This window comes from Telmatherina bonti (assembly GCF_933228915.1).
Source record: "Telmatherina bonti genome assembly, chromosome: 1".
Classification (NCBI taxonomy): Eukaryota; Metazoa; Chordata; class Actinopteri; order Atheriniformes; family Telmatherinidae; genus Telmatherina; species Telmatherina bonti.
In genome coordinates this window covers 420,955-430,954 of record NC_136619.1, presented here as the reverse complement: position 1 = coordinate 430,954, position 10,000 = coordinate 420,955, and the positions used below count along the sequence as shown (strand labels likewise).

Genomic DNA, 10,000 nt, shown 5'->3' with positions numbered 1-10,000 from the left:
CCAAAACAGAGTAAATTCCCATAGACTCCCATGTCAATTAGGCCAACTTCACAGCAGGATGTCCACGCGATGCTGCAGAGGCGTATCAGCCAGGACAGCCCCACAGCATCCAGAGCCTTAAGGAACTCCGGGCGGATCTCATCCACCCCCGGGGCCTTGCCGCCAAGGAGCTTTTTGACCACCTCAGCGACTTCATTCCCAGAGATAGGAGGGTCCACCCCTGAGTCCACCAGCTCTGCTTCCTCATCGGAAGACGTGTTGGTAGGATTGAGGAGGTCTTCGAAGTATTCCTTCCACCGACCCACTACGTCCCGAGTTGAGGTCAGCAGCTCCGCACCTCCACTGTACACAGTGTTGATGGAGCTCTGCTTCCCCCTCCTGAGCCGCCGGATGGTGGACCAGAATCGCCTCGAAGCCGTCCTGAAGTCTTTCTCCATGGCCTCACCGAACTCCTCCCATGCCCGAGTTTTTGCCTTGGCGACAACCGAAGCTGTATCCCACGTAGCCTGTCGGTACCCATCAGCTGCCTCCAGAGTCCCACAGGCCAAGAAGGCCCGATAGGACTCCTTCTTCAGCTTGACGGCATCCCTCACTGCTGGTGTCCACCAACGAGTCCTGGGATTACCGCCATGACAGGCACCAACGACCTTGCAGCCACAGCTCCGGCTGGCCGCCTCAGCAATAGAGGCACGGAACACAGCCCATTCAGACTCAATGTCCCCCGCCTCACTCGGGACATGGTTGAAGCTCTGCTGAAGGTGGGAGCTGAAGCTCGCTCTGACGGGGGACTCAGCCAGACGTTCCCAGCAGACCCTCACAACACGTTTGGGCCTGCCAGATCTGACCGGCTTCCTCCCCCACCATCTGAGCCAACTCACCACCAGGTGGTGATCAGTTGAAGCTCCGCCCCCCTCTTCACCCCGAGTGTCCAAGGCATGTGGCCGCAGGTCCGACGATACGACTACAAAATCCATCATCGAACTGCGGCCCAGGGAATCCTGATGCCAGGTGTACATATGGACACTCTTATGCTGGAACATGGTGTTCGTTATAGACAATCCATGACGAGCACAGAAGTCCAATAACAAAACACCATTTGGGTTCAGAGGGGGGGGACCATGCCTCCCAATCACTCCCCTCCAGGTCTCACTGTCATTGCCCACGTGAGCATTGAAGTCCCCCAGCAGAACAATGGAGTCCCCAGAAGGAGCACCCTCCAGCACTCCCTCCAAGGACTCCAGAAAGGGTGGGTACTCTGAACTGCTGTTCGGTGCATAAGCACAGACAACAGTCAGGACCCGTCCCCCCACCCGGAGGCGGAGGGAAACTACCCTTTCATCCACCGGGGTAAACCCCAACGTGCAGGCACCAAGCTGGGGGCTGATGAGAATGCCCATACCTGCTCGGCGCCTCTCACCATGAGCAACTCCAGAGTGGAAGAAGGTCCAGCCCCTCTCGAGGGTTCTGGTTCCAGAGCCCAAGCCATGCGTCGAGGTGAGTCCAACTATAGCTAGTCGGAACCGCTCAACCTCGCGCACAACCTCAGGCTCCTTCCCCACCAGAGAGGTGACGTTCCACGTCCCTAGAGCCAGCTTCTGCAGCCGGGGATCGGACCGCCAGGGTCCCTGCCGCTTGCTGCCGCCCAGCTCACACTGCACCCGACCCCTACGGCTCCTCCCGCAGATGGTGAGCCCACGGGAGGTGGGGCCCATGTAACCCTTTTGGGCTGAGCCCTACCGGGCCCCATGGGCGAAGGCCCGGCCACCAGTCGCTCGCTCTCGTTCCCCACCTCCAGGCCTGGCTCCAGGTGACCCGGGTCCGGGCAAGGGAACATTTCTGCCCGGGTTTGTGTTCATTATCATGGGTCTATGAGCCGTGCTTGGTCTGGTCCCTCCCCTAGACACCTGTTTGCCATGGGTGACCCTACCAGGTGTCACGGTGGGCAGTGGAGATGGTGAAGGAGTGGACCCAAATGCAGAGAAGACAGAACAGGGATGCAGATTTCCAGATTTATTGGGGACTACAGCAACCAAGATACAAACCAAGGACACTAACAAACCTAACGAAATGATCCAGCAACAAGTCAAAAAAAAAAAAAAAACGGAGGGATATAAATACACAGAACCAAAACGAGACACAGGTGAAACAACTAAATGAACCCAGGTGAACTAAATCAATAGAAAATCTAAGAAGCTAAACAAGAACCAAGGGAACTAAACAGGAAAAACTACAAAATAAAACAGGAAGCCCGAAAACAAAGCAAAGGGAAAAACCCAAATCATGACATGACACCTTCCCCTCAAGGGCCCGCCACCGGACGGCCCAAAATGTCCAAAGTCCAGAGACGGGTGGGAGGAGGGGGCCCGGAGGAGGGACCAGGGGAAAAAACAAAGTCCAGGGGCGCAGGGCCGGGGGAAGAGTCCAAAGGGCCCAGCTCGGGAAACAGTCTGGGGGCAGGCCTGGCTCTGGGGGACGGCCGGGAGGCCCAGACGACGGGGCAGGCCCGGCTCTGGATTCCCCTCGCCGGACACTGGAGACGGAGGAGAAGGAGCGACCTCCTCGCCGGACACTGGAGACGGAGGAGAAGGAGCGACCTCCTCGCCGGACACTGGAGACGGAGGAGAAGGAGCGACCTCCTCGCCGGACACTGGAGACGGAGGAGAAGGAGCGACCTCCTCGCCGGACACTGGAGACGGAGGAGAAGGAGCGACCTCCTCGCCGGACACTGGAGACGGAGGAGAAGGAGCGACCTCCTCGCCGGACACTGGAGACGGAGGAGAAGGAGCGACCTCCTCGCCGGACACTGGAGACGGAGGAGAAGGAGCGACCTCCTCGCCGGACACTGGAGACGGAGGAGAAGGAGCGACCTCCTCGCCAGACACTGGAGACTGAGGAGAAGGAGCGACCTCCTCGCCGGACACTGGAGACGGAGGAGAAGGAGCGACCTCCTCGCCAGACACTGGGGCTGGAGACGGTGGAGGAGGATCCCGACCTGGGACCCCCTCGGGAACTTGGAGCAGAGAAGGTGGACAGGTTCTGGGCGCTGGCGTGGGAGCCTGCAGCGCATGGAAGTCTGGAACGCAGGCGGCGTGGACCTCGGAGCAGGCGGGGAAGGGAAGCAATGTTGCTTGCGTTCCCGCCTCCTCCTTGCCATTGCTGCAGTCCATGTCAGCCCAAGAGATGGAGGAGACCAAATTGCCAATCTGGACCCCCAGTACGGATTGGGTGCTGGCTTACCATGGCTTGGGGAGTTCATAGCAGCCTGTCTGCAGAAGAGCTCGTATGGGGTGATTTTCTCTGCTGGGTCCGCGTCTGGCTGGATCATTCTGTCACGGTGGGCAGTGGAGATGGTGAAGGAGTGGACCCAAACACAGAGACGATGGAACAGGGATGCAGATTTCCAGATTTATTGGGGACTACAGCAACCAAGATACAAACCAAGGACACTAACAAACCTAACGAAATGATCCAGCAACAAGACAAAAAACTGAGGGATATAAATACACAGAACCAAAACGAGACACAGGTGAAACAAATTAACTAAATGAACCCAGGTGAACTAAATCAATAGAAAATCTAAGAAGCTAAACAAGAACCAAGGGAACTAAACAGGAAAAACTACAAAATAAAACGGGAAGCCCGAAAACAAAGCAAAGGGAAAAACCCAAATCATGACACCAGGGGCATAAAGCCCCGACAACATAGCTGCTAGGATCATCGGGACACACTAACCCCTCCACCACGATAAGGTGATGGCTCAGGGAAGGGTACACACCCACTCGTTCATGTAAACTGATTGCACAACACTTTCCTAAAGACTTCATCAACATCAAGACACGTAGTTTTGTTTCCTCTGTCTTTGGGTGTCTTTCTACTAAACAGACTCATCATTTCTCCCTCATAATAATTTCAACTGCCATGGAAAAATTGTGAAGACTTGGTCCTGAAATCTGCACAGAATAACAAAACGCTTGTCATGTCAGAACCATGAGTCATGGGATACGATGGATGCAAGTTTCATTTGCTGGAAATCACACCCTGATAATTATCATGCAAACAACATGACATGGAGTGGACATCTGCACGGTAAGATGCAGTGATGCTTTTGCTTGCAGTCCCTCAGGAAAGCAATATGAAATTAAACAAAGTGAAAAATTACTTAATTAATCCTCAAAGGGAAGTTCAGTATTGTCGTAGATAATTAACTAGAGTTGGTCTTGTTCCGGAGGCTGATGGCTGCTGGCAGGAATGATCTTCTGTATCTTTCAGTCTTACATCGGACCTGAAGAAGCCTCTCACTGAACACACTTTGTTGTTTCATCACTGTGTTGTGGAGAGGGTGTGAAGAATCCTCCATCATCTTCATCAGCTTGTGCAGCATTCTTCTTTGGACAATCAGCTCCAGCGGCTCCAGAGTTACTCCAAGCACAGAAGCAGCTTTCTGGATCAGTTTGTTGATTCTCTTCAAGTCTCTGGTTCTGATGCTACTACCCCAGCAGATGCTGCAAAGCTGACTGCACTCTCCACAACAGACTTCTAGAAGATATGCAACATCTTGGTGCAGACGTTAAACCATCTCAGCTTCCTTAAGAAGTACAGTCTGCTCTGACCTTTCTTGTAGATGTAGTCAGTGTTGCATTTCCAGTCCAGTTTGTTGTCCAGCTGAACTCCAAGATACTTGTATTCCTCCACCACCTCCACCTCCTCTCCCAGGATGGAAACAGTGCTTTGTTTATTCTTCTTCCTCCTGAAGTCAACAATCATCTCTTTTGTTTTGCTGCTATTTAATATGAGATGATTGTCACCGCACCATTTAACAAACTGACTGACCAGTTCTCTGTACTCTGCTTCTTGTCCATCCCTGATACACCCCACAACTGCAGAGTCATCAGAGTATTTCTGCAGATGACAGGACTCAGAGTTGTACTGGAAGTCTGAGGTGTACAGAGTGAAGAGGAATGGCCAGAGTACAGTTCCTTGTGGTGCACCAGTGCTGCTGACCTCCATCTCAGACACACAACCTTTCAGTCTCACAAACTGGGGTCTGTTTGTGAGGTAGTCATAGATCCAGGTGGTTGTGGAGGTATCCACCTGGAATTTATGGAGCTTCTCACATAACAAAGCAGGCTGAATGGTATTAAAAGCACTGAGAAATGAAAGAACATGACCCTCAGAGTGCTGCCTGAATGGTCCAGATGAGAGTGTGCTCTCTGGAGCAGGTATACGATGGCATCTTCAGCCCCAAGTCCATTACGATATGCAAACTGGAATGGGTCCTGAAAGGTGTTTACTTGCTTGTTGAGGTGAGCCAGTAAGAGTCTCTCCAGGACTTTCATGATGTGAGATGTCAGGGCAACTGGTCTGTAGTCACTTGGTTCAGCTGGTTGTGTTTTTTTAGGCACTGGAACAAGGCAGGAGGTTTTCCACAGCACTGGGACTCTATTTTGTCTCAGACTGGTGTTGAAAAGGTGCTGGAGAATCGGACATAGTTGTTCTGAGCAGGTCTTGAGAACTCTGGGACTGACACCATCTGGACCTGCAGCCTTGTTCTGGTTCAGTTTCTCAAGTTGCTTCTTAACCTGATTGCAGGAGACAAACAAGGTGGAGGTCTCAGGATGTCCTGATGTGGAGGGAGATGAAGCTGTGTTCTGGTCCATGACTGAGCTGCAGGGTGACAGATTGGAGGCGTGACAGGAAAGCAGTGGGCTTATAGAGGGTGTGTGGTCTGTTGGGCTGGAGGTAGGGGGTGAACTGAACCTGGTGAAGAATATGTTCAGCTCATTAGCTCTGTCCAGACCTCCATCAGGCTGGTCCCCCTTTAACTTGAAGCTGGTGATCTTCTTCATTCCAGACCACACATCCCTCAGGTTATTCTGCTGGAGCTGACTTTCTAACTTCTTCCTGTAGTCCTCCTTGCACTTCTTAGTTTGTGTTTTAAGTTGTTTTTGTGTTGCCCTCAATAACTCCCTGTCTCCATCCCTGAAGGCTTTCTTTTTGATGTTCAGCAGCTTTTTCAGGTCACTGGTGATCCAGGGTTTGTTATTGGGGAAGCACCTCACTGTTCTTGTTGGGACGATGCTGTCCACACAGAAGTTTATGTAATCTGTCACACACTCAGTCATGGCGTTGATGTCGTCTCCATGAGGTTCACAGAGGACGTTCCAGTCTGTAGCCTCAAAGCCTCCTCTAAGAGCATCTTCAGCTTCAGCAGACCAGATTTTGATAGTCTTTGTGATGACTGGTTGCTGCTGAACGATGGGCTCGTAGGTGGAGGTGAGAAGAACCAGATTATGGTCAGATCTTCCTAAAGGAGGCAGGGCAGAACAACTGGATCCATTATTCATATTTGCATAAAATAAGTCCAACATCTTATTTTCTCTGGTGGAGCAGCTGACAAACTGCTGGAATGTTGGTAGAGTTGCAGAGAGGGAGACGTTGTTGAAGTCTCCGGAGATCGCCATGAATGAGTTTGGATGCTGTGTTTGTAGCCGAGCAACGACGGAGCTGATGACATCACAGGCTGTGTCTGGTGCGGTACCAGGTATTATATAAACCGCTACCAGAATAACACAGGTAAACTCTCTGGGTAAATAATATGGACAGAAGCTCACAGCTAACAGTTCCATGTCCCTTGTGCATATCTTCTCCTTGACAGTAACATGTCCAGGATGACACCAACGCTGGGTAACCAGCACTGCAATTCCACCACCCTTTAGCTTTCCGCTGTATTGTCTACTGCGGTCTGCACGGACCGTTTTAAAGCCCGGTACAGACACATTACAGTCAGGGATGTGTTCATGCAGCCATGTCTCGGTGAAGCACATAATACTGCACTCTCTGTATTCTTTCTGAGACCTTGTTAGCATCTCCAGCTCGTCCGTTTTGTTAGCTAGTGATCTCACATTACCCATGAGGACGGTCGGGAGAAATGGTTTAAATCTCCATCTCTTTCTCCTCTGTCTCACTCCCGCTCTGCATCCTCTTCTCTTTCTTTTCAACTCCATCGGATTTTGATGTGTTGTTTCGCTGATAATACTGATTTGGGAGAGGTTAATCAGTTGATCCTGATTGTAAACAAGTCTTTTGTTGCCATGGAGACTCATCATAACAAAAATATGCAGAAAAATCTTCCTTGCAGCACACCCTCCGAACCGGCATGAAATCCTCAGGAAAAAAGACCTAATTTGAGGTAATATCTATGTGAGAAGAGTTTGTACTTTAAAGAAAATCAAGATTGGAAGTTGGAGCTACTACAATTTGCTGCCATCAGACGGCGCAATCAAGCTCCTTGGCAGCAAGGCTCCGGGGGTGGATGAGATCCGCCCGGAGTTCCTTAAGGCTCTGGATGCTGTGGGGCTGTCCTGGCGGACACGCCTCTGCAGCATCGCATGGACATCGGGGACAGTGCCTCTGGATTGGCAGACTGGGGTGGTCCGCCTTTCGAAGAAGGGGGACCGGAGGGTGTGTTCCAATTACAGGGGAATCACACTCCTCAGCCTCCCTGGTAAGGTCTATTCAGGGGTCCTGGAGAGGAGGGTCCACCGGATAGTTGAATCTCGGATTGACGAAGAGCAGTGTGGTTTTCGTCCTGGTCGCGGAACAGGGGACCAGCTCTATACCCTCTTTGGGGTCCTGGAGAGGGCATGGGAGTTTGCCCAACCAGTCTACATGTGCTTTGTGGACCTGGAGAAGGTGTTTGCCCGTGTCCCCCGGGGGTTCCTGTGGGGGGTACTCCGGGAGTATGGGGTACCGGACCCCCTTGTAAGGGCTGTCCGGTCCCTGTACGACAGGTGTCAGAGCTTGGTCCGCATTGCCGGTAGTAAGTCGGATTCGTTTTCGGTGAGGGTTGGACTCCGCCAAGGCTGCCCTTTATCACCGATTCTGTTCATAACTTATATGGACAGAATTTCTAGGCGCAGCCGAGGTGTTGAGGGGATCCGGCTTGGTGGCCTCAGGATTGGGTCTCTGCTTTTTGCAGATGACGTGGTCCTGTTGGCTTCATCTGGTCGTGATCTCCAGCTCTCGCTTGAGCGATTCGCGGCCGTGTGTGAAGCGGCTGGGATGAGAATCAGCACCTCAAAATCTGAGACCATGGTCCTCAGCCGGAATAGGGTGGATTGCCCTCTCCGGGTCGGGAGTCAGGTCCTGCCTCAAGTGGAGGAGTTTAAATATCTCGGGGTCTTGTTCACGAGTGAGGGAAGGATGGAGCGTGAGATCGACAGACGGATCGGTGCGGCGTCTGCAGTAATGCGGACTCTGCGCCGGTCTGTCGTGGTGAAGAAGGAGCTGAGCCAGAAGGCGAAGCTCTCGATTTATCAGTCGATCTACGTTCCTACCCTCACCTATGGTCATGAGCTGTGGGTCGTGACCGAAAGAAGGAGATCTTGTATACAGGGATGAAATGAGTTTCCTCCGCAGGGTGGCCGGGCTCTCCCTTAGAGATAGGGTGAGGAGCTCGGTCATCCGGGAGGAGATCAGAGTAGAGCCGCTGCTCCGCATCGAGAGGAACCAGTTGAGGTGGCTCGGGCATCTGGTCAGGATGCCTCCTGGACCTCCCTGGTGAGGTGTTCCAGGCATGTCCCTCTGGGAGGAGACCCCGGGGAAGACCCAGGACACGCTGGAGGGATTATATCTCTCGGCTGGCCTGGGAACGCCTCGGGATCCCCCCGCAGAGTTGGCAAATGTGGCTGGGGAGAGGGAAGTCTGGGCTTCCCTGCTTAGGCTGCTGCCCCCGCGACCCGCCCCCGGATAAGCGGCAGAAGATGGATGGATGGATGGAGACGGCGCAATCTAGAAAGATAGATACTTTATTCATCCTCAGGGGGGAAATTCGGGGTGTTCCAACAATTCCTTTAAAAAAGATGAATAGATTACATAAAGGATGAATACTAAAAAGTCTAGTTGCGGCTAGAATGAAGGACCTTCTGACCTCTCTGTCCTGCCAGGGTTTATGGACGGGATGTTTTGTGTTGTCCTGAAGTTTTCTCCTCATCCTCTGCTCCACCACAGCTCTGACAAGGTCCAGACTTCTACCGAGGACAGAACTAGTCTTCCTGACCAGTTTGTCCAGACGTTTGCAGTCCTTGTTTGTAATGCTGCTCCCCCAGCAGACACCAGTGTAAAACATCACACCAGCGATGACGGTGTGATAGAACATCTGCAGACATCAGAGGACCTGACAACTGAGGAAGAAAAGGCGTCTCTGTCCCTTCCTTTACACTGCGTCTGTGTTGGCTGACCATTCCAACCTCTGGTCCAGAACCACCAGGTACCTGTAGGTCTTCACATTCTGTGTTTCCTCTCCATCAATACAGACTGGCTTTCTGTGTGATGTAGATCTCCTGGAATCCACCACAAGCTCTTTGGTCTTGGAAGTGTTCAGGAGAAGACAGTTCTTGTTAGTCCAGTCTTTGAAGGCCTCTACCAGGTCCCTGTGCCCCCCTTCCTGTCCACCTCTCAGACATGCCTCAACAGCTGTATCATCTGAATACTTCTGGATGCAGCAGGACTCCAAGTTGGATCTGAAGTCTGAAGTGTAGAACATGAAAAGAAAGGGAGCTCAAACATTCAACGTTTAATGGTGGAAAATGTGACAGGAAGTGGTTTCATTATCTTTTCAAGGTCGAAATATAAGAATCCAAAAGACACAGTCATAGCAAAGTTTTTATGGTGAAACTGTTTTCAGTAATGATTTATTATCAAGGATCAGTCATTGTGAATTTACCATAAAAGGTCTATGAATAAACACAATATTTTGTGGCGTTTTAACAGTTAAAACAGCAGAACCGGCCTTGTTTGTGGCCGCTGACATCCACCTTCCATTCCAGATGTTCTACGTCCATCTGTACTGCAACAAGTCAGTTTCATGCACTGTAACTTTGACAGAAATCCTGTTTTTTTTTTTTCTGGACAGAGGTGACGTGTCTGTTGGAAAGTAGCTCAGAAGTAATCCGGACACTGGAGCAGATAAACATGTCGATGAGGGAGGGGAAGACTATGG

General features: G+C 51.7%; 1 protein-coding gene across 1 annotated transcript in view; it reads left to right on the top strand.

The window, feature by feature from the left end:
- The window catches only part of LOC306757968 (elongation factor-like GTPase 1), a gene marked incomplete at its 3' end in the record, with an annotated part of 87,794 nt that extends 77,798 nt beyond the window's left edge, over positions 1–9,996 (top strand). The window contains exon 19 of the mRNA XM_079243170.1: positions 9,914–9,996. Coding sequence (XP_079099296.1) covers positions 9,914–9,996 — 83 coding nt within the window. The remainder of the gene's footprint in view (positions 1–9,913) is intronic.
- Positions 9,997–10,000: the final 4 nt, after the last annotated feature.